General features: G+C 41.5%; 1 protein-coding gene across 1 annotated transcript in view; it reads right to left on the bottom strand.

Moving 5' to 3' along the window:
* Positions 1-24,401, bottom strand: part of Med12l (mediator complex subunit 12L) — a 313,727-nt gene that overhangs the window by 276,910 nt on the left and 12,416 nt on the right. The window contains exons 3-5 of the mRNA XM_029474961.1: positions 10,424-10,528; positions 4,448-4,639; positions 3,018-3,050 (exon numbers count right to left, since the gene is read on the bottom strand). Of these exons, the coding sequence (XP_029330821.1) occupies positions 3,018-3,050; positions 4,448-4,639; positions 10,424-10,528 (330 nt within the window). The remainder of the gene's footprint in view (positions 1-3,017; positions 3,051-4,447; positions 4,640-10,423; positions 10,529-24,401) is intronic.

The following is a 24,401-nucleotide window of genomic DNA, read 5'->3' as shown; positions in this document are numbered from 1 at the left end:
CAAACTTACAGAGGAGGGAGTAAGGAAAGGGCTGGAAGTTATGTGCTGCCATAAAAAAGTATGTTTGATCGATTTTCAAAGAGTGCATGCAGTTTGAAAGGAGGGAAGGAAATTTAACCCAACTTTCATTAGGAAACAAAAATCAAAATTATGCTTAGCACATGGTAAACAGATTCTCAGCTGTGCTTTCTTATTGATTAAAAAAATGAAGGCTTGTCACATTCTCAGATAAGGAAAGTCATTTGCCTTATGAACAAACAGGAAAAATTAATTTCACGGTACTCTTCTAAATGATTTATCCCAAAATTGGAAGGGAGAGGTCAGAAAGAATTTGCCGTCATTCTACAATTCATCCGTGGACACTTTTCTTGTATGAAGCTTTCTAACTGCAGCATTTCACAAAAGCCACAATTTCCAGAAACTTTCTCAAAGTGTCTTTAGCCCCAGATATTAAGCAGAGCCTACCACGATGGATTGGCGAGTCTGCCTAATACACACTGTGCTACAATAGCAGGGCAATTAATGCGCTGGCTGAAGTAGACACTTGAGGCTGTTAATTATTTCTTCAAGACCACAAAGGTGCAGTTCAGCAAATTAGTATTCCAATATGCCAGTGAATGGCTTGAAAGGGTTAATTCATTCTTCCAGAACACCTCATAAATATCCTATGAACAGCCCGTTCATCTCTGTCATCTATTCAGTCTGTGATCGTGGAGAAAAGAACGAACAGGAGTCCATTTGTTACATGGCAGCAGGTCGGGACTACTAAAACTATAAGGTGCGCACAGGCCACAGACCACAGGAGGGTGACCTCTACTCTGCTACTTCCCTAGGCTTTGCCAGCCAAGTTCACCTCTTTCCAGCCATTTATTAATTTGGATCCTATGTACCAATGCTATGCACCTCACAAAGTGGTTACCCTGATAAATATATATATATATATATATATATATATTTATATATATATATATATAAATTCATATATATACATATATTTATATATATATATAAATATATATAAATATATATAAANTATATACATATATTTATATATATATATAAATATATATAAATATATATAAATTTATATATATATATATATATTTATATATATATATATATAAATTCATATATATATACATATATATATATATGAATTGATTACTGGTACAATCAAAATTATACCAATAATACTTTGTTGCCTGATTAGGGATATGCCTATACCAGCTCGAGTTTCTTCATGCCACAGATTAAGGCCCTGTCAAAAGAAGACACTGGAACCCTGCCATGGATATCAACAAACCTTATCTCTCTCTCCTAAAACTCATATTTGAATTTGGGTTGAAAAGTCAAGGTTTAAACCTGCCAATTCACACAGCACAGAATTTCTCTTCCAGCTTGTCAAGTCAGTGAATTTTTAAATTTAACTATTTACGTGACTAGTACAAGGTATGATCCCTGGAATTAAAATGTGTAAGTGGTTTTGTTTGTTGTTTTTCTTTAAATATAGGCCCTAAAAGCAAGCTACTTCAGTTGGTCTTTCCAAATAAACATCGAGTTGCTCCAATGCTGAAGGAATGCCTCCTGACCTTGGTGAACAGAGTACAGCGTGCTGACACTGTGGCTACAGAAAACTGAAGACTCTTTGATCAGTTATACTTGCAGCCTTGGGTGCTGAATGCAGAACATCACCCTCATGACACACAAAACTGCACTGCACAAAACAGCTAAAGGGAGGCAGAAGACACATGAGCCAAATCTGTAACACCTCATCTCCGCACAACATAGTGATACATTTTAATGAGAAAATGCCCTGCCTGTTTAGCACACAAGGCACATCTTTCATGGAACACGGTGTCTTGGTCACTCTCATTCAAGACAGGGACAAGAAAAGCACAGGGTCAAACATTCAGCTCAAGACCTGATGCTTTTCACTAGAATATAAAATATGGAACCAGTAGTTTAAGTTGTACCAGCCCACGTCAGGTTGCCGCTCATTCATTCACACCAAAAGGATGCAAGATGGAACCCTACAATTGTTGCTAAATTCAAGGTTAAAAAAGTTAGTGTTTCCAAAGAGTCCTATGAATAGTATCTTTCATAGATGAGCAAAGGATTGATTTAAACAGCAACTGTTAGGAGGAAAAATGCAAACAGTCGAAAATTTGAAGTGTTTAGATAAAATACCATACCAAACCAAGTCAGAGATCTTACATAAACAACACAGGACAAAATGGCAAAAGCCTGAGTTGAGTCAAGTCAGGGCTTTGATATCCAAGCAAACAGATGAGAAGAGCGTTACTTGACTAAGACAGAAGACATATGTGTTCCTTTGTCCAGTCTATAGATTGGGCCAACTTTGGGAGGAAAGAATGTTTCCTATGATTATTTTTAATGGTAATGGATTTATTTTTCTGTAAAACATCTGACATCAACTTGACATTGAATTTCAGCCATCACTGGGCAGCAGCTTAATCTAGAGCTATGAAGGCAATTAAGATGCTAAGTGTGTGCTTCTTCTTTAGGCACAAGGATTTTACTATCACTTCTCCCCTCGGATGCTCACACCATTAGCATCTCCCATCATCTAAAGAGGACCCAAACCAAAGGAAATTCTTAGACCACAGTAACCAAGGGCACCTGCATAAACAGGTAAGAACTAGCCAACTGGTAAAGAGCTACCATGCCAGAAACATAATCTTCCCCATATAAAAAACTATTCTGAAAGCTGGGTAAGAGCTGGGAGATGACGCTGGATCACAGCAAGTAAATCACTGTTTCCTTCCTAAGCCTTCTTGTACATGAATATCAGAAATTAACTAAGTGGCTATGAAGACCATATAGAGAATTTGGTCCTTTGCCCAAAACTACAAGAGCCTTTGCCATCTCAAAAGGATGAAATGTTGAGAAGGGGGAAGAAGGACTCCTAGCATGCCTAAGACATGAACATATCAAAGCAGAGTCAATATTTTATAAAGAAATGTCTATGTTTGCAAAGAATTAATGCCAAGGCTTACCTGAGGGACACCTGACTTGGCCAGAGGCAGCTCCTAATAAAGAAAGAAGAACAATGGCTAATACAGGGCACCATGAGTTATCTCCCTCCTAAAAGATAAGAGACCCCTGCACCCTTCAAGCAAGGAAACCAATTCCTTACCAATATTTACTTTAAGCGAGCATCTAAGAAGTATTCTCAGAGCTTGTAATAAAGGAAAACTTTAATAACCACCTAGCTGACAGCACGGAGCATATGAATTGGTGTTCAGGAGCCATCAAACTTTGAAGGATGCTCTACGGCTTACATGGCCTTCAGACACATGAGCCACAGTGAGACCACAAATAGATATTAATACTGGGGATGAAGTGTTCCAGCTCTGGTTTGGGCAGGTTGAGACAGAGGCACTAACTCTGGGAAGAGTTGGTCACACTTAAACAAGCGTTCTTCAAAGACTACAGGTGCCTTTCATCTTTATCTGTCTGTCTGTCTGTCTGTATAGCTATCTATCTATATGAGGCATGCAGTGTCAAGACATATAGCAAATTAAAGCCAACAGAGGATGCAGGCACTATTTTCAAAGAGTTGCTTTCAAAAGCAAGCACACAAGTATATGAAGGCACTGACTTCTGGGCTGGACCCACGCCAGGGGAAATGAGCACTGCATTAGAACTGAAGACGGAGCCCCTAGAACTGAGGGACCTCGGGGGAGATGAGAAGAGATAACCAGAATTATTACAAAGGTACACAAGAAGTCAGAGATAAAGACTGGGGGAAATTGTCTAACTTTACTATAGGCTTTCAAAGGACATCTTATGTTGTTTAGACTACAAGATTATTCAGCCTATATATTGATTATTCCCACTGAAGAAAATTACTAAAAGAAAAGATTTTAAAAGAACCTCCTACCTACCACCCCACACACACCCTTGCTGAAAACTCTGAAAGTTATAAATAAATATGCCTGTTTTGTTTAAAACACCTTTTCACAGCACAAGTAGTCACAGAATAAAAAAATCTTCATCTTGCTTGGCAGTAAGACCTAACTTAGCCTAAAGATATTACTTGTGTGTGTGTGTGTGTGTGTGTGTGTGTGTGTGTGTGTGTGTGTGTAGGTATTTTGACAGACATGGGAATGACATCAAAGCAAGCGATCCATTTTTTTTATACCTCAAACATCTTGATCTAAGAAAACTGAAAGTGTTATGGGTGGAAAAACTGAAGCCCTGTTGCCTACACTCAAATTTTAAGATATATTTAAGTCAGCAAAAACTGCTGTGATCAAAATATAGAGGGAAGAACATAAGAACAGAATTATCTGGCAGTATGTGCCTACAACTGAACCTTTGGTTTAAAAGAGAATGGGAAAAAATAAGTGTACATGTGAACACCATCTCAAACAGCTTCATTTATAAAACTGTAATTATAACAAGAGAAGAAAATGCTTGATACCTTTTTTGCCAAGATAGCGAGTGGTTTATTCCCTGCTAGGTCAGAGAACCAGCTATGAATTGCACTCTGCGATCGGGCAGTAACCAGCCAGTAATTATCTTTAGCATTAACTTGGGGTTTCTTCTTTCCGGTGTCCTGGAAAGTGTTAAGCTTCAGTTTCTCGGCCAATATGCTGCTGAAATACGCACCAATCTGCAGAAAGAAGCAGGAGCAAGACAGCGTTTAAAGACAGTGTGCAACGATCTTAGTGTTACATAGTTTGTCTTCAACATAGTTTGTTTCCCCTACAATCTTGATATAGCCCATTGGAGAAAATAAAAATGTCTATCTTTGAAGCTTAAAAACTGTGATTTCCACATAGTAAGTCTTAAAAAGTCCCAAAGTAATACAATGAAAATCTCCCTCACCACCTGGCAACGTTAAGTTAATTCCGTCGGGATGAACTGCAGACTGGGCCATGCTCTCCTTCTTCAGAAAGCTACCCTCTCCCCTGCCACACTGCACAGGCCACATGAGAGAATGTGCTCCCTCTCAGGGGTGCACTGAGGAGGACAGAGCCTGGGGCTCACAGGAACCATTCTTATTCCTGTCTTATCTTAATAGCACATGCTTCCAGAAATAAAAATTCTGTGTTTACACTTGATGTTACTTTCTTCAAGATAGAGAAATGTATTTAAAAGAAAAATTACAAGAGGAGTAAGTTAGGTACTCAGTGTTTTGATTAAACTGCCAATTCTACAAGCATTGGGGAAGGAGGGAAAGGCAAGCTCGGGGTGAGCATGTCACTAAATTGGAATGGGACAGTGAAGAGCAGCAGGCGTCTGCCAACTATTTTATCATTTTGTGGTATCCCAAGTATAAAATGGGCAAAGAGAGGGATTGAGAAGAGCAAAGAGCAGGAAGGGGGAGAGGCTGGGAGGGAGGGAAGAGCAAGGTGACAGGAAACCTGGTGAGGGTTTTCAAGAATCCAGAAAGCACCACATTTGGTCCCTGAGAACCTTTCAGTTATACGAAGCAAACCACTTCTAACAGTTAGCAAACAGTAGCAACCTAAGTCAGTTAAAACGCTACCCTGGAAAACCAAAAAGTAAAAATCCCACCTTAGTTAAAAGCTGGGGGCCGCAGATACCCTGTGCCTAGTCTGACCTGGTATGACTGGAGCTATTAGTCAAACTTATCCTCAGGACAAAAGAGCTGCTACAACTTTTTTTTTTTTTTAATGTGAACTAAAATTCCCTGAACTGAAAAGCAGTAATAACAAGCGTGTGGTAGTGTGAATAAGAATGCTCCCATCGGCTCATATATTTAAATACTTGGTCATCAGGAAGTGGCACTGTTTGAAAGGATTGGAAGAATTGGGAGGCGTGGCTTTCTTAGAGGAAGTGTGGAGGTGGGCTTTAAAGGTGTAAAAAGCCCTAAGTATGTCTGTCCCTCCCCCTCCCCTCCCCTCCCCTCCCCCTCTCCTCTCACTCCCTCTCCCCCTCTCTTTCTCTCTCTTTGCCTATGGATCATCTCTCAGCTATTGCTCCAGTGCCTGCTTGCATGCCACTATGTTCCCTGCCATTATTATTAATGGACTCAACTTCTGAAACTGCAAGCAAGCCCTCAATGAAATGCTTTCTTTTGTAAGAGCTGCCTTGGTCATGATGTCTCTTTTCAGCAATAGGATAGTGGCTAACAAAAGCTAAAGTAAACAAACAAACAAACAACCCTAGATATCAGATTTTTGTTTTTATACAGATTTCCCTAAAGATTTTTCTTTAAGTCAAATGTTTCTAGAATTTTCTGTGGATAAATTATGTAGAAGTTATAGCTATACAGATAAATTAAGTAGAAGCTATATTATTCTGTGGATAAATTGAGTAGAAGCTATAGCCTGAGAATGCCATTCCCAAGTTACCACATGTGGGTGTGCAGGACCAAGCCAGGCAGAACAGGGCAGTATATCACTGATGAAAGAGTTTGTAAACAAGCAATCACTAGCAGCAATTTTTTTTTTATTTTAAACCTCTCAACTGATGTTTGGTCTTTCTACCCAGGGCACTAAACAGCTAACTGCATGTGCTATTGTATTATAGAGAAAGCTCTAAGTTGCAATTATGAGTAAGCACATTAATCATAATAAACGGGAATAAAAATGAAAACTATTCTAAGGAGTCAATGTACCCTGTGAATAATGGAACAAACTGGATACATATGTTTTACAGTTCTCCTTAGTGAATCTTGTAAACAAAGCAAAGTCGAAATTCCTAAGTGAGACAAAACAGATGCACATTAAAAATCAAAAAATTTCAAAACCATATAGCATTAAAAAATGGTTTTAAGAGTGACCTCACACTGGCCTGGGATACATGATGTCCCTGCCTCCCTCCACCCCAGATATGTCACCGACCTACTACGGAGCTTAGTTTTGTTCTAATGGTAATATATTCAAAAATCAGAAGGTATACTTTTTAAAGCCTCTCTCCCAAAACCTAATTCCTACCTCCAAATAATCAATGTGATTCTACTGTTGCTTAGAACACACACAAGCAAACACATACTCGTTATTTCCCTTTCTGGCATATCTGGCTCACTATGCAGGGTCAAGTATGAGTGCTTCATGCCTATATGTTGAATTCATTCATTTGTATACCTGCACTGTAATGTTCTGCATGGATCTGCTGTCCTTTATTTAATCAGGAGAGTGCTAACAGGCACCTTGAACACCGGTTCTGAACATTATTGTTATGAATCCTGTTAAACTGACCAACCTTTCACATCATTTCCATGCAGGTATAGGACAAATTTCTGTAATTTGGATGGCATGACTGTAATTTTAATTACACTGCCATATCATCCTTCAAACAGTCTAATACAAATTTATACTCTTTCAAACAAAACATAAGAAGGTCAATTCAGCACTTGTTTTTAATCCACCCAGAACTATTCAGATAATAGCTCCTTTGATAAGAATGGAAAAGGTCAGGTATTAAATACCAAGATTCATACATTTCATGTTAATGAAATCAAGTTTACACAAGAAGTATTAGAGCCTTGAATACATTTCATAGAAAAGGTGGTCTACGTTATAATAAGTTATTTTGGTTAACTTGGTTACCTACCTAAATTAACATAAAATTTGGCACCGAGACACCAAGAACTGAGCATTCCTAACACATCTTTAAAAATCCTACTCTTTGACATAAAACTATGAATTCTCAAAATGCACACACTAAAACCCTAATCCAAAATGTTACTATATTAGATATTAGGCTTTTGTTTTTCTCTTTGTAACTTTATTATTATTTGCATGTATAAGAGATAGAGTATATATGTATATTTGGGACAGGGGTGAGGGTGTCCAGGCACATCCATGCCAGAGCATGTGGTAGTCAGACAGCGAATTCCAGGAGACAAATCTCTCCTTTCTAGTTGAGGCAAAATCTCACATTTTGTACAAACAGAGATTTCCCAGACATCTGCAGACTGAAACTGTCCCTCTAGAGAGACCTACTGCCCAGACTAGTTATCCCTCCTCCTGCTGCTGTAAGTAATAAAACGTAGAATTTCCAGGTTGTGGGAGATGCCCTCCAACAAAGCCAGCACAGTCCACCTGATCCCAGCTTTTCTGTACGCGTCCCTGTCATTTCTTCAATGTGTATTGTTTCTTCGTTCCCAAATTGATCCATTCAAGCGTCCAGGACCAAGCCATGCAGGACATGGGCAATAGATCACTTGACAAAGATGAAAGTGTTCTGGGGGGCAGGCCGTGGGGAGATAGTTACAGTGATGTAAATGTTATACACTGCCCAAGATCTATGCACTAAAATGTGGCTAACTGGCAAACAGTATGTCTACTGAATTACATATATACAACTACTTGTTAATCACAAATACAGAATTGTAGTTGTAACATGAAGTGTATAAAAATTGTAAAAAGGCAAATTTAAAACTATCGCTGTATCTGGTCAATAGCATTACATATAAATCAATATTATTTCCACTGATTTAGCAAACAGTCAATCATGTGTGTGTTTTTGTGAGAGAAAGGAAGTATAGATATTGACTTGCTTTTTTTTATTTCTTACTTTTATTTGTGATGGTTTTAATATCAAAGAAGAATAATGTAAAAGGAATTTTAAATCAATCACTAAAAGAAAATGAGCAAGAATTTTGTGTGTGTGTGTGTGTGTGTGTGTGTATGGTGTGTATGTGTGTGTGTGTGTGTGGTGTGTGTGTGTGTGTGTGTGTGTGTATGTATGTATGTATAATTGATCCATGGAAAAGATATTTTGAATTCAATAAACTTCTAAACATAATAGTCAGACTATAATCTTTCTACATTTTTAATTAACATATAATTAATCCCTTCTTCCTCCCTTTCCTTCCTTCAGCTCCCTCTCAAGCCCTTTCCCTCCAACTCTGATGATACATTTTTAATAAAAGTTGATGAGGGACGAAGGAATTGTAGAAAAACTGTAAATCTTACACAGAAACTTGGTTGTTGTGGTGGCACTGAAAGAGTTTACTGAGAAACAGTTTACGTGTGCCTTAACACACAGCAAACTCTGGTGATGTTGCAGAGAGCAGGTCTCCCTTCAGGAGAAGGAAGACACAAAGACCAAACAGGAAAAGATAAGGAAATATTATGTGAGGTGCCGCTGGAAATGCTAACCACCAGCAGGTAGAGAGAAAGGTGAGCTAGAGAGAAGCGTTTGTCCTCTCTATCCACTGAAAAGACCTAGCACTAATGATACTCCAGAACTGCTCAGCATGCCTTGCACCCCAGTGGCAGACACAGAGAGAGCACGATGAGCCTGGAAGATGGTGTACAGCAGGAGGAGTAGTGGGAATGCTTCACCGGGGTTTAAACAGCCCTTACCAACCAAATAGTGACTGCCCATGCAGCCAAAAGAAAAATGAAGGCAATTAAAAATTAATTAATTAATTAATTTAATTTAATTACCACCCAGGATCCTATGAGTAATACTGAAGTAATCCACAATGACACAGAAGAAAAAAGAAGAGGAGGAGGAGGAGGAAGAGGAGGAGGAGAAGGAGGAAAAAAGGAGAAAAGGAGAGAAGGAGAGAAGGAGAAGAAGAAGAAGAAGAAGAAGAAGAAGAAGAAGAAGAAGAAGAAGAAGAAGAAGAAGAAGAAGAAGAAGAAGAAGAAGAAAGTGCCAACACATGTATGAGGAACAATAAGCAGGAAAACATGTCAGCTCCCAGCACAATAAACCATTCAGCAAGACTCATCAGTGAGCTAGGCATGCCTGTCGTGTGGGCACACAGAAGACAGGAACAAGAAGGTTCCTGCAAATCCAAGGCCACTCTGGTAGGGCCAGGCCAGGCAGGGATACCTGGAGAGACTATGTCAAAAGAAATAAAGAATGGGGAAGGAAAGCAGAGTGAAGAAAAACATCAAATTGAAGAATAAGAAATTTATAGGATTTTAAAATATCACTGTGAGGAGATCTGGTAATCCTGAGTTTGCTTTAAAAAAAAAAACAATAGTAGTAATTAGAGATTACCAAGAAAAAGAGGTTGCTATTTTTTAATGTAGGAAGACAGTGGGTGTCACAATGACTGAATGACAACTCAGTATAATCAACAATTGGGCAAAATGGCTTTGCATTCCTCCCGACATAATGTGATCAGTATATTCTTAGCAAAAGCAGTGAACCTGAACTGTGGTAGGAAAATAAACTAAATCTGGGCTGTGGCAGTAGTGTAAAACTGGACCAGTCTCTTCTATAATGGCAGCCACAAAAGCCATAAAAAAATAAATAGACAGTGGAAAGGGACACTGGAGTGGTCTCAGAATGAAATGCCTGACACCCAACACCGTGTGTGCTTCATGGTTTGCAAACATAGCAAGATCTATGTCAAGGGGATCACAAAAAAAAAAAAACGCCTTTTCAGGAGCTACAGAGATCTATGTCAAGGAAATCACAAACACACCTTTCAGGAGCCACAGAAAACAATAGGCATTACCTTGGATGGGTTGATTACAATGTTTCTGGCTGAGCCATGTTCATCTCCAGTGAAGGCCGGCTGGTTGTTGAATCCCTGCTTTACATTCACAGCTGTAAGTTCATCCTGTTCAAGAGAACAGACTGATTAAGCAGAGAACAGAAACACTTGAAGTTAATCCAGGCACTGCAGCCTGAGTAATAACCACGTTCACTGTGGTCTGTAAGAGAAAGCAGTTCAGAGGACAATAACCAAGAAGGCAGAACCCTATTTAAAAAAACCAGTGCATGCGTGAAAGATCAAGATAATGTGGTAGATCTGCACAGCACAGAGGTTATCTCCAGAGTCAATCTTGACTACCATCTTGGAAGGATTAAAATCACCATGGAAACACACCTCTGGGTCTGTCTAGTACAGGGTCCTTAGAGAGGTTTCACTGATCAGGGAGGACTCACCCTGACTGTGGTGGCACCATCCCAGGGGATGGAGCCCTGGACTTAAGCAAGGACAGAGAAAACTGACACCAGCTCTCACTTCTGCTCCGAGTGTGGGCACCTTATAGCCAACTGCTTTAAGCTCATGGGGTCATGAGTTCCTGGCCATGATGGACTGTTATTACCTCAACCTAAGGCTAAAAGCCTCCCTCCCCTAAAATTACCTCTTGTGAGGCATTTGGTCACAGCAGGAAGAAAAGTGACCACTGCAAATGACCCACTCTTTTAATCTCTCTGTGAGTTCTATTAACTCCTAATTTATAACTTGGAAAAAGGGAAAAAGCCAACAGCTCCTTCCATCACACACACAAACAAGAGATTGTAGAGTTGTTGTTGTTGTTTAACTTTTTGTGGGAATTGCTTTCATCCTTCTCGCACGTAGGTGCTGGAGATTGAACTCTGTCTGGTCATAAGGCTTGACAGCGAGCCCCTTGGCCAACCGAGCATCTCACAACCCAAGATCGGAAAATGTTTCTAGTGGAATTGTTCTGAGAAGCTCATAGTTTGACTCTCATTCCTTGCTTCATGTTTTTTTTAATATTTAATTATTTGTACGTGCATGAGTGTTTTGCCTGCATGACTGGCTGTGCACCACATGCATGAGGTGTCTGCAGAGGCCAGAAGGCATCATAATAGGGGATACAGATGGCTGTGAGCTGCGAGGTAGGTGCTGGGAATCCAACCTAGGTCCTGTGGGAGAACAGCCAGTGATGTGGCCTGCTAAGCAATCTCCCTAGCCCACAGGACTATTCATATTCAAAAAGTCTGCTCTACACAACTTACCCAAGACTGACTTACTCAACCCATAGTGAGCTGAAGACAGAAGTGAAGGTTTCTAGCAATAAACTTTGTGGTAGTAAGCATACCTCACCACAACCTACAACTGGGGAGTCACTGGTTTTACATATTCTGGTTCACTTAATCTTTACCAACTCAGCGGCTATATCATCAAATCCATTCCACAGGTAAGAAAAGTGGCACGTGCTATGCTAGTGCACCCTCTGGGCCAAGCCAGCACTGAAATACTATCCTTGGGATGCTCCTACACTACAAAGCAACACTTCCATGACACCAAGGACAAATGTCCCATGAAAATGTGGTCTAAAAATACAATGCTACTCCTACAGTCCTTAACATGACCTCCTGAATAGATGTGACAACACTTTTCCAAAGTTACAACACACCAAAAAAAAAAAAAAAGGCCTGGAATAAAAATAATATTACTATTATTAGTTATTATTATTATTATTTTGTTTGTGTTTATTTTAGTTTTCCAAGACAGGGTTTTTCTGCATAGCCCTGCCTGTCTTGGAATTCACTCTGTAGACCAGACTGGCCTCAAACTCAAAGAGATCCTCCTGCCTCTGCCTTCTGAGACAGTGCTGAAACTAAGGCCTGCTCCACCACGCCTGGCTAATAGCCTCGGATTTTAGAAATTAAAAACAAAAAAATACCATCATTGCTCTGCTCAGGCTATCACTGTTATAGATTAAATCAGAGCTTGAAAATACTGAATGGACAAAAAGCAGCTGGAGGGAATGAGGCAAGAGAGAGTCTCAGTGAACTGGGCTGATGGTCACCACAGCACAAAAGAAAGAATGGCAGACAATTGCTCCAAACGAGAAACAGAAAAAAATGTTCCAAGACCTGCTGTGGTCAGTCAAAAATGGTCACCTCGAATAAGGACCTCAGTCTGCTAGGACATGCCACACAAATACACTGTGCATGCTTTTATGAGCATTTTTGGCCACTTTCAAAAGATTCCAATACAGGGATCATAGTTCTGTGAGACTCAAGTCTTCCTCTCAGCTGTGGTGTGGAGTGATCCACACAGAAGACAGATTGCCAGCCCTATCCAAAGACATCTCAAACTGATCATCTATTTTCAAATTAACTATTTAAAATTTTAAGGCAAAAGTATAATTCATATTTTAAGTCAGGAAAATTTTTGATCAACCTGAAGAAGCAATTAATACAAGTTTCTGTAGTCTTAGTGTCTAAAACAGCAGGGCTACAACTGTCGTCACAAGGAGAGTAGGGAAAACTCAGTGTGCATTTGCTTGCGATTTGCCACTGAAGCGTTGAGAGAAACGCTGAACTGCAGCATATTTTTTACTCACAAGGGTTGCGACGTAAAGCTCAAGAAGAAATACTAGGCTTGAGATTAGTTGGTTTTTACAGTCTTCTTTACTTTCTACTCTCACCTGACACCACTCTCTCAGACCCCGCCCCCTCTGAATATAGCCACCTCAAGTAGGGTTACTACAGAAACAAGTAGAAGCCAAGAGCATCGCAAGCAAAATGTGCAGAGAAGGTCTATTTTCTGAAGTACCTGAAACGAACACACACAGATGGCAAAAATCCAAACAAGGAGCTAAGAACAAGACTCACACTCGAGTGTTTTACGACTGCTGATAACATTTCTCAAACTCCAACGCTGCACCCACTGACGCCCCCTTTAAAGGAAAGTCATCCACTCTGACCTGAGAACCCAGGTGAGGGCAGTGGGAGCATCCGGCAGCTTTAAGGGTTTGGACAAAAGGAGGTATGTGTTACATGCATTCAGACAAGGAGCTTCTATGGCTGTAACACAAGCTTTGCCAAGATTAATTAGGTATAATTAGAAGAGAGTCCAAATTTTGGAACGGAATGCGTCTACACTGCCAAGCCAGAGCTATCTGTAAAGGGACACAAATAGCTACCTCCCTGTGAGCCTTGAGCCTCTTCAAAGACTTTCCTAAATAGATGAATACCAACCATCAACTGTTACAATGATTTTCCTTGCAAAGACAGGGAGAAAGATCACAGCCATTACCTTCCAGGCTAAGAGAGCTTTAACCATACCACTTTGCTCATATAGGAAACTTTTATGGGTAGGTAACAAAATTATTCCAAAAGTAGCCAGAATATGGAGAAAGGGGGACTCCTGCACTCCTTCCCACTGGCTTCAACTAAAATCCAAGTCTTCTGTGGCAAGTACAACCCCAGCATTTCAGAGACAAGGGCAAGAGCAACCTGAGTCTCAGCCTGATCTACATGCTGAGATCTTGTATCAAAAAGGAAAATGCAGAAGCCTTAAAGCAAATTTGGGGGTGGGGGGGAGGGAAGAAAGACGAAAACAAAAGCAAAAACAAAAGCCTAGAGAATCCCACATTAACAAAGAAAGCTAGTGTTTACACTCCTTTGCACACTTACAAAATATATTCTATATAGACAGAAAAGTCAGACGTTAGGGACTCCTAATGCAGCCATAAAATCGCACATATTTACCCTGAAGTTACTATTTTTCTGGATCACTTTAAAAGCAATCTTTTCCGTTCAATACAATTATTTCATCAAGGCCAGTGATAGCTCAGCTAGGAGAAGCACTTAGGTCCAGACCTAAACTCCCTGAGCTTGATCCCCAGGACCCACAAGGCAGCAGGAGAGAAACAACTCCCAAGAGCTACCCTTTGGCTTCCACATGTGTGGCACAGGACACACACACACACACACACACACACACACACAGTTTTGTTTTGTTTTTTAGTAGAAAAGATTCCTTTGGAGAAATGATCATATTTTGACGCCAATCTGAAAACTACTTAAGCTCCTTCTCACCCGAGAATCAAAACAAAGAGGCCCAGCTTAGCACATTTTCCAAAGACCATGTGAACTGCAGATCAATAAATAGCACACAAACACATGTGCACATGCACACACCCACTCTTATCCTTTTCTGAACTCACCATCTAATACACAGAGCCATGTGGACACTCCCGATGGTCTTGACCACCTAGTCCTCTAACAAACTTAGGGACCACTTAAGGAACTGGCACCAAATCTCCAGAGGGGATCAAGACAACAGAACAGCAGAAAACTATTCCCTCGGGAAGACTGGCTAGCCCATATCTTACCAAAACAAAGCTTTGTAAACCGTTTCACAATTACTTTTCCTGGTCTGAATCTCTCTCTCCAAAAAGCATTCTCTCAGGCCCCAGAGGTAATCTGCTAACCCGTTAGAAAAAGCTAATATCCATGATGGCATGAGGGTTCATACCCAGAGACGGACTGATAAATCCCATCGTGGTCAGAGTTTAAAGTCATTGGGAAATGCACAAAGTTAACAGTACAAGTGACCTCAAGCATTAAGGAAGAATCTTTCACTCTCATACTTCACCATTAATTAGAATCCGTCTCACACTCCTTCCTTTGAAGTACTCTAAGCAATGTAAGGTCCAGCTACTGCCTGTCACTCATCTTGCTTCTGTCCTGCCTACCTCCTAGCTGTACTGAGTCTTCCTGAAATAGCTTCCTCATCTGCATGGCCTTATCCAGAGGGCTTTCCCTTTTCTACCCTCTGAGGAACCTACTAAAGAAGGATATAGCATAATTCTATGTAGATCATAAATAATGCTGGAGACCTTTTTTCTACCAGACTTGGGCACAAATCAAAACACTTCCCTATGACTGAAACTGGAAAGCCTCAATGAAGACCAATGGCCCAGTCTGGCTGGTACTCTGTATGCTAGAATCTTATAAATCTGCATGAGAAGGCAGAGCTCAAAAAATAGTATTAGGACCAATTAACAGACCTCTCTATAGCTCATCTCTTTGTTTCAAAGGAAACAAGAATAACTTACAAGGCTAAAGTCACATAAGATAAAATGTTGCAGAGTTTAGCACAGTGCCTGATCCATTATTAATTGCCCTATTTTTTAATATTTTAACTTGCATTTAATCTACTTGACAACTTTATGCATTTGAACCTATATGCCTGCATCATGCCATTTCCACTGCTCCACCCTTTACAGTATTGTGAAGTCTTTTGAATTTCACAAGCTATAATTGAGGCTCCTGCTCCATTCAATCAACAAGTAATTATAAATATAGCACTGAACTAAAGACTAGAGGATCCACCGTAGGCAAATGGAAGTTTCGGTATATACCCCAAAGAAACGTGCTGTCTGCTCAGAGAACAAAGAAGGGTTCAACTCAGTCTGGGAAGCCAGGAGTGGGCGTAAAGGACCTCTGAGATGAGCTCTGATTGTGAAGGAGTTACCCTTCTCTAAGAAAGTCCTTGCAATGCCCAAGTTCTGACCTCTTTCATGAAGAGACACCACATTAACACAATAGAGAGTATGAAGGAGCTCCAGGATACTATGTAATTCATAAAGCAACCACACAGGCAAACAAATGTATAACCAACATCTCATCAAGTAAATTTAAACGTGTCTAGTAATCCAGGAAAGAGGAAAGGGAACAACAGACTCAAGTCCGCAGTAATCACAGCAAATGCTAACTAAACAGTTGTGGCATGCCTGAGCTGAGGTATTATCATGTGGACCCAAAGGAGAAGAAAAGAAAAGCCCAACTATATGCTGTACTTTAAAATTGTATACTTTAAAGACAAATAAATTGCTAGTAAATGGACACAGCAGATGCATACAGTCTAAACAATAAACATAAGAATGCTCAAGTTAACATTAAATAAACTTCAAGACAAGGAGAATTACCCACACAATAAAAAGAGGCATGTCAAGAAAAAAGGTCCCATTCATAGGAAGAGTAGCAAGCACAGATGAGGTACATGAAACAAAAGAATACAGAGGGGAAATATGATTGATGTCTATGGAGCTGGGAAGATGGAAGAATACTGTCACTTAGGGAACAGGAGCAAAGCTGTAGCTAGAAGCTGATCCTGGAACCCTAAAAACAGGTAGAATACACAGGGTGTGGTGGGCCACAGAGGGAATTCTGTCTTTAATGTAAACACACTAAAGGTTCTAAGCAAGGAGGTAGCAGCCACAGGTCTGCAGTGAGAACAACTGGTCAGAATAAGATGGAAAATAACAAAGGCATGTGGAAACAGCAATCCAGAGGCCAGAGTGTTCTAAGTTAGTGTCTGCTTACAGGTTGCAACTAAACCTAGGGATACACAGGAAGAGAGGAAACTAGAAAGGACAAGGGTCTAAGATGGGCCTCTCGGGAAACCCACCAGTAGTCTAAGAGTTGGAGAGAGAAGGGAGAAGGGCACTGAGACTGCCCAGCCGTTCCAGGAAAAGGAGGAAAGCCGATGTTAACTAAGACGCACAGGGAATGCTTGGAGCAGGAGAGAGCAACACTGCCGAGTGCTTCCGGGATGTGCACACCTCTGGAAACTGAATTCTGAAGGTCCCAGAGCCACACACTGGAAGGAGCAGAAGAGACAGCAAGTTCACAGAAGGCTTCTAAAAAAGTTTGGAGAAAGAAGGGTAAAATCAGGAAACAGGGTCACAGGGTAGAGGGAAGTTGAAAACGTGTGCTTGTGGGGTGTATTTCACCAACACCAGGAAGGACAACAGAAAAGAAACAAGCTCAGGAAAGAAATGACCTCCTGACTCTGTGTACAAGACAACACCACTGAACGCAGTGCCGAATCAGCCCGGACACTCAAAAGATAGGGAGAGACTGCACACACTGTCCAGTGTAGAACTGGGTCCAGAGGGGGAGGGGATCTCAAAGTCCTTGTCTCTAATAAGTGTGCAGATGACATCGTTTGAACTAGTATCTTTGTAGAAGCAAGCAAGTCAAATGGGGTCATACTGAGTGTGTGGATCTGGGTCTAGTAGGTTAGAATCCTGATAAAAAGGAGGTACAAACAGAGGGAAACACAGTAAAATGAAGAGTGGGAGCTTTCTGGCTACACGCCAAGAAGGCCTGGACTAACAGAAGCTACAGAACACAAGGAAAGACCCTGCCTGAGACGCTGACTGACCGCAGCCTTGCTGATGCCTTGGTTCCAAACTTCTAACCTAAAAGAAAACAACTCCCAGTGTTTTAAGATGTCTAAGCTATGGTGCTTTCTTCCAACAACCCAAGGAATATAAGTATAAAAAAAGGACTTCTGCCATCCTGCAGGACAGCACTAGCCCCAAATCACTAGTAATGGCAGTGGGGAAGCCATTACTCAGTCTATAGCAGCTGAGACTGCGGTTTTGCAGTAGGGACCAATTTCTATCTGCACTCCTTGCTTGACGCATCACCCCGGAACCATCTGGGAAGTTATTAAAAGGAGATCAGCCACGGTTACACGTGATGGTGAAAACATTAATACCAGCCTCCTTAAGAGGGAGGACTCAAGAAGAGGCAGGACTCCTGTGAAAAGAAATCTTTCCTCTCCCTTGGCCTTATCATCTCTAACACCAGGGCCACATTTGCATCAAAGTCACACCAAAAAGGTTGTCTTTGTCTGTCTGCCATCATCTACATTGCTATTAATATTCACCTCCCATCCTATCCATACCTGCAGCCTGACAACCAATAACTATCAGACCTGAGATTAAAAAAAAAAAAATCAAAGGGTAATCCTAGCACAAAACAGAAAGAGCTACCTTCATACCTATGCCTACCAAAAGCAGAAGAAAATATCTTTTCTCAGCTGGGCAGTGGTGGCACAAACCTTTGATTCTGGCACTCGGGAGGCAGAACAGGCAGATCTCTGAGCCAAGGCCAGTCTTGAGAACTACAGAACGAGTTCCAGGACAACCAAGGCTAAACAGAGAAACCCTATCTCAGAAAACCAAAAAAAAAAAAAAAAAAAAAGGAAATAGTAAGTGTCTTTTAATGGTGGTAACAGTGATAACCTCTCTCCCGATATCTAGGCAGTACACACATGCCTCATATAACTAGTAACTATCGTAGGCATGCTGAGAACTGTTTTTACATATTGAGAAACTGAGGCTGAGTACTGGGGAGAAGCGAAGATTTAGGGAGTATCATGGTTTAAACCTTAAAACACAACTCTCCGGTCTACTACTGGTGACAGGAAGGAGCTGCATCTTTGGCTAGCACTGTTGTTGACAGAATCAGGTCCTTAGAGACAGTAAGACCTCTGAAGCAAGCAGTGCTTCCAACGAACCTACCCCAGCATCCTGGCTCCCTACTCGTCTTCTGTGAGATGGCGGCCACGCTGCCCACGTTACATTCCCAGTGTGACACAGACAGAGCAGTAACTGGTATATGTTGCCTGTTTTTAACACAAAATCACCCCAAGTATCACATCCATGACCATCTTTATATGGCCAGCACACACAAGACCAGCCATGCACATGACCTAGTGCCTAGAAACTCTTAAAAAGGATTCAACGGAAATGTCCTCCGCAGATGAGTACCAAACACGTACTCCGAGTGCCAATTCCTCTCCACAACGGCCCTCACTCCAACCCCAGTGGCCAAGGGAGGCTGGCATTTAAAGTAGGAGAGCCTTTGATTCCAATTATATCGAAATACAGTACACTTAGCATTTATTTCACTCATTTAAATAATTGTATCCCATTAATTCATACTCAAACCCCATTCAAATGCTTGTCACCCACTGATCTCAAACACCTGGATGTGGCTTCTCAGAAAGATTCCAGGGAAACTGCAGGAGAAACGTACTTGAACTTTTAGATCTGCATATGCATAAGGCAGGAAAGGGAACTAAGTATCTGCTAGTTTACCCTACCCAGATTTAGTCACAGAAGATGGCTTTCTCTTTAGCTCCTCCACTGATAGGAAGAGCCACAACCAACCCCAGATGACTCTCCCTTGCAAACTTTCCAGTGTAAATTCTTCCTTCCGATCCCATTTTGACTCAGCCTTTACTGTGGCCATCTGTAAGGTGACCTGAAGGTAGAGACAACAAATTCCAGCCTGAGCCTATGTTCACGGATGTTAATCCTCCAGTCAACTGGTATCCCTGCCTCAGTGTGGCTCTTTTTGGTTCTTCTCTCCCCAGCCTTAAGTACACCCCTATCCCAAGCTCAATGCACTGCTGTGGGAAGCCATGCTGTGGGAGGGCAGAGTGGTTTCTCTTAGTGGCCGTGGTGGTGTTCGTTCATCTGAGGTTAGCTGTTTGCAAACAGAGCTACCAACTGCAATCTGGAGTCAAGGAAGACAAATTTCCCCTAGCCAGCATAAAACACATGAAAAGCACCAGTGTGAACAGATGACCTCCATCGGTGCCTCTTCACCTCTCCACCCGTTCCATTTTCAGGAGGCTTGCGCACTCCCACATTCTCAGCCTTGCTTAATTCACAAACCTGCCAGGCAGTTCTAGCTATTAATTGCCACCAAAGCATCCCACAACAAGGCCAGTAACAGCTAAAGAGGGGACTAGCAGAAACGGAAAGCTCTGTGGACCCTTTCCGTACTAAGACGTTTTAACCAGGGGACTGGCTAAAGTCAGCTAGAATTCTTGGGGGCAGGTGGGAAGGTCTGACTTCTCATTTCAATTCAACAACGAACTAACTGCTAATTTGAATTCCTAATATGTCACTACCAATCTAGCACAAATGCCTTACTCTGGGGACTTCAAGTAACAGGACTGTGACGCTAGCTTAACAGTGTCTCAAGAAATCTGAACGCTGTCCACACCCCCTCTTTTCTTTTTCTTTCTTTTCTTTTCTTTTTTTTTTTTTCCCCCAATTATAACCACCAGCTGCCACTTCTTCTCCAGTCCTATTTAGGTTCACTTTTACTTTGTGTTTTGGCTCCTGAAGTCACCTTCCTCACAACTTCCTGGGCTCCACTCTCTCCCTGACACTGGATTTATTAGGGATGAACTAGTGAGACAATTTGACAGAGAATCATGTACACTTACCACCATCCCCTGCCATCCCCTGCCATCCCCTGCCATCCCCTGCCATCCCCCACAAGCAAGCTGCCAGGCCCACCCAGCAATAGCCCAGCTCCACCAAGCCTGATTTGAAGAGCCCACCCTGCCTGCCAGCCTGCCCCTCCGTGCCATCCCAGCAACCTGCAGTGTCTCCGAGCATCCGGTCTCTCACTGCTGAACTCATGCAGCACCTTTAGCATCTCTCCATAGGAAGCCAATCACAGCACAGGCTCCAAAGTCCAGTTCCAGCCTAATGTTGAACATGGCACCGGAGAGGCCAGTGCTTCTTGTGCCTCCGTTTCTTCGTTTATAAACAGCTAGCTCCAGTCATCTCAGAGATGTCAGAGACTGGTGTATACCCAGCTACACAAAGCACTCAGTAAAACCAGCCCAGTAAATACTGTCGACTATAATGAAACTGGCACTTTACATACTACTGAATTATATATTAGTCCTTGATCATAACATTAAAAGGAATTATCTGTCATTTTAGAAACTGTTTTAAATGGGTTCGTGAACTGGACACAGACTTGCAGGTGGTAGTACTCCTCCAAAGGCAGGCTGTTACCAGTCCTGGTCCTCAACAGACAACATGCACACAAGGACCATGAGGTGACACAGCAAGGTGGCACTGCCACTATGTGCAAGCAGCACTTCACTTCTCTGGCAACCTGTTTTTATCACATATTTATATCAGAATTAAAATTTAATTCTACAACAATCTAATCCCTCACCACAGCTCTCTGATGAGCACTCTTCTTCTCAGGGCGATGGACAGCAGGCTCCTATTTCCTTCCTACACCCTCCCCCCATATCACCCAGCACAGTGGGCTGCATTCAGCAAGTACTGAGAAAACAAGCGCATAATATCTCACAAGGTTTGTTTATTTAACAATCTCTAAGAAAATTTCCAATAGTACTAGGAACTTAAATAGTATCTCCAATTCACAAAGAATCTTCAAAACAGTCAGTTGGCACTTCATTTAAAACATCTAAAATAAAAACAACTGACTCGAGAAATATTTCTCCACAGTGTCTACTACACAGTAGGCAGCACTGTGTAGTAGGTCTATTAAATCTGAGCCATGTCCGCACTGTCTTTCCTTGTGGCTGAGGAGAGGAAGGTCTGGCATCTCCTTAGACCTAGTGTTTCACAGGGCCTCCCCACCTTTAAGAGAAGCAGCACTTTAACACAGAAGATCCCAACAACACTTCAGATACGTGTGGTACTGTTAACACGTCACTCTTGCCAGTGTGTTCTGTAACAGTCCTGTCAATCACCTCAATGGATCACTCCACGACTGACATGAGAGGAAAGCTACCGATTCGGGACTCTGTTCACAAGGCAGCGTGGAGAGGAAGACACTACATGTGGCTGTCTGGGAAAAGCTATTCTTGCTAAGGAAAACCCTGGCGTGACCAAAGTGACTCTGGAAATGTCTCGGGGGAGTCCCATGGAAGTCACATCTCTTCAGCTTTCGTAAGAGGCAACCAAAACCACCCCTCCTCTGAAATGCTCCATCTCTGCCTCTCTAGCCTTGTCTGGGCTCATCTGCCTTCCTCTACCAGGTTTTGTCACTTCCTATTTCCTGTCCTAAAACACAAGTTCATGTATTCATAATATTCTCACCTAAGAAAAAAATAAGCAATTCTACACACGGGATCCTAGCACTCAAGAGGCTGAGAGCAGGAGCCTCTAGTCCCAGGCCAAAAAGTAAACACAGAATATTTTTTTAAGTCCCAGGCAAATAGGATACATCAGTAATATCAGAGGTAAAGTCAGAAAGACTGGGAATTAGAGGGCCAACCTGGGCTACATGAGATGGTCTAAGAAGGGTCTGGAGAGATGGCTCAGTGGTTAAGAGCATCAGCTGCTCTTCCAAAGACCCAGCTCCAATTCTCACTACCCATATGGTAGCTAAACACTGTCTGCAAGTCCAGTTGTAGGGCACCCAATGCCCTCTTCTGGCCTCCACATGCATACAGAACACAGGCATACATGCAGACAAAACACGCATATGCACACAAATAAAAATTTTATAAAAAAAATAGTAAATCTAAAAATCAGAAAGGAAGGAAGGAAGAATTCCTAGGTCTGTGCTCAGAATTTCTTCCCAGGCCTTCTCCATCCAGCTCAGGAACCCATCATCTCTGAATGCTTATAAAAGGAACAAGCCATCACTGGTACTTGCTTACAAATGGAACAAGTCATTGCTGGTTTATTGCCATCAGTACCTCTTAATGACTCGGGTATCCTGTGCACAAATGAGGTATGCTCCATCCCCACGTTCTCCAAAGCAGGAACTATTTCTTCCACATCCTGGCACTGCCATACCATGTACCAGGTTGGGACTTGGCAGATTTCTAATACAATCTGCTGATAATGACTGTTGCCCCATTTCCAGATCCAGTCAACAATTATGATCACTTCTTTATGACATACCAGCTCTTATAAGGCCCCTCGTACAGGACTTCCAGTGGCTGGGGCCAACAGACGCAAAGGTAATAAGCAAGTGCACACTGTGCTAGAGGCTGAGGGAATAAGACAGGCAGGCAGCAGAGGATACAGGAGCAAAGGTCCCGAAGACAAAAGTCACACAACAGGTCTAGGAAAGTAAAGGTCCCCTCAGGATTTTAACGGGCCTCTTGGGCCACTCAGCACAGGGGAGTCCAGCTCCACAGAATTCTCTTTCTCAGAGCCAGCAGGCAACATATGTCATCATAGGCATGTCTTATTTACTCCTAAATCTACAAATTTTCAGCTTCCACTAATATAAATTTCAATTTTGAGAATTTTTCAGAGATTTCTGGAATTGAAAACACACACACACACAAACCTTATAATCTCCTCTCCTCTTACTACATTTCTCTGCCCTCAGGGAAAAACTAAAACTCTCTTTCTCTGAGGCACACTGGTTTGGGGATCAGCATCAATCTATCTACCAACAGCCTCAGTCAGTGTTTATCCAGGTCAGAGACCTCTGGGCTCTAAAGAACTTCCCAGCTCCTGCCCTGTGAGAAGGCAGACTGTCTTCATATCCTTCACTCAAAATGACAGAATGAATGCAAACCAGTTAGGAAAACCCACATAGTCAAGAGATTTGCAAAAATGTAAAACACCCCCTTTTTCATCAATTCTTTTTATTTGAGAAGAGCTGTTTCTCATTAAAAATAAAATAAAATAAGCCTGAAAGTATACAGGTAAATCATGGAAATCTTGTTCAGCTTGGAGAGCGGTTTGACTGCCAACATCATACACATACCAAAAATAATTAAAATTAGCCTATTATTATATTTAAATGAGCAAATATAAAATCTATTTTTCAAATTTTTCTGTTGATTTCCAAAATTTTTGTAAATATTAAGAAATACAACTAACCAGTAGAAACCAACTTTGTAAGGGATCTTCAATGCTTAAGATTGTAAAGAGATCCCAAAAACACGTTCAGGAAGCTCTGGCTTAAACTAAGGAGCACTGGAAACATTTCTAGCCCCAAGTTGCATTTCTCAGGGTAGACAGGCTACTGTAAATTCTGTGGATTTTCACGCCATCTCTCTAGGCTCACATCAACTCTGCTAAATCTGCTATGTGAGTTACTGTTGAAGAATACCCTGTTCTGCTTCCCAACACACAAAGAACAAAAAACATCTGTGTGGAATCTCAGAGTCTGTGAATGAGACTTTATCATGGACCTAACTATATATGAGATCATCCTCAATTATCGAGATAGGCACAAAATCCAGTGACAAGTGTAGTCCATGAAGAAGCCCTGAGCAGAAGAGGCAAAAGGAGACTGTGTGGTAAATGGAAGAAGACACTACTTGTAAAGAAAGAAGAGATAAGAAAAAAGAAGAGGAGAGGAGAGGAGAGGGGGAGGGGGAGGGG

Source organism: Mus caroli, chromosome 3, assembly GCF_900094665.2.
Source record: "Mus caroli chromosome 3, CAROLI_EIJ_v1.1, whole genome shotgun sequence".
Classification (NCBI taxonomy): domain Eukaryota; kingdom Metazoa; phylum Chordata; class Mammalia; order Rodentia; family Muridae; genus Mus; species Mus caroli.
This window is presented reverse-complemented; position numbering and strand designations above follow the sequence as displayed.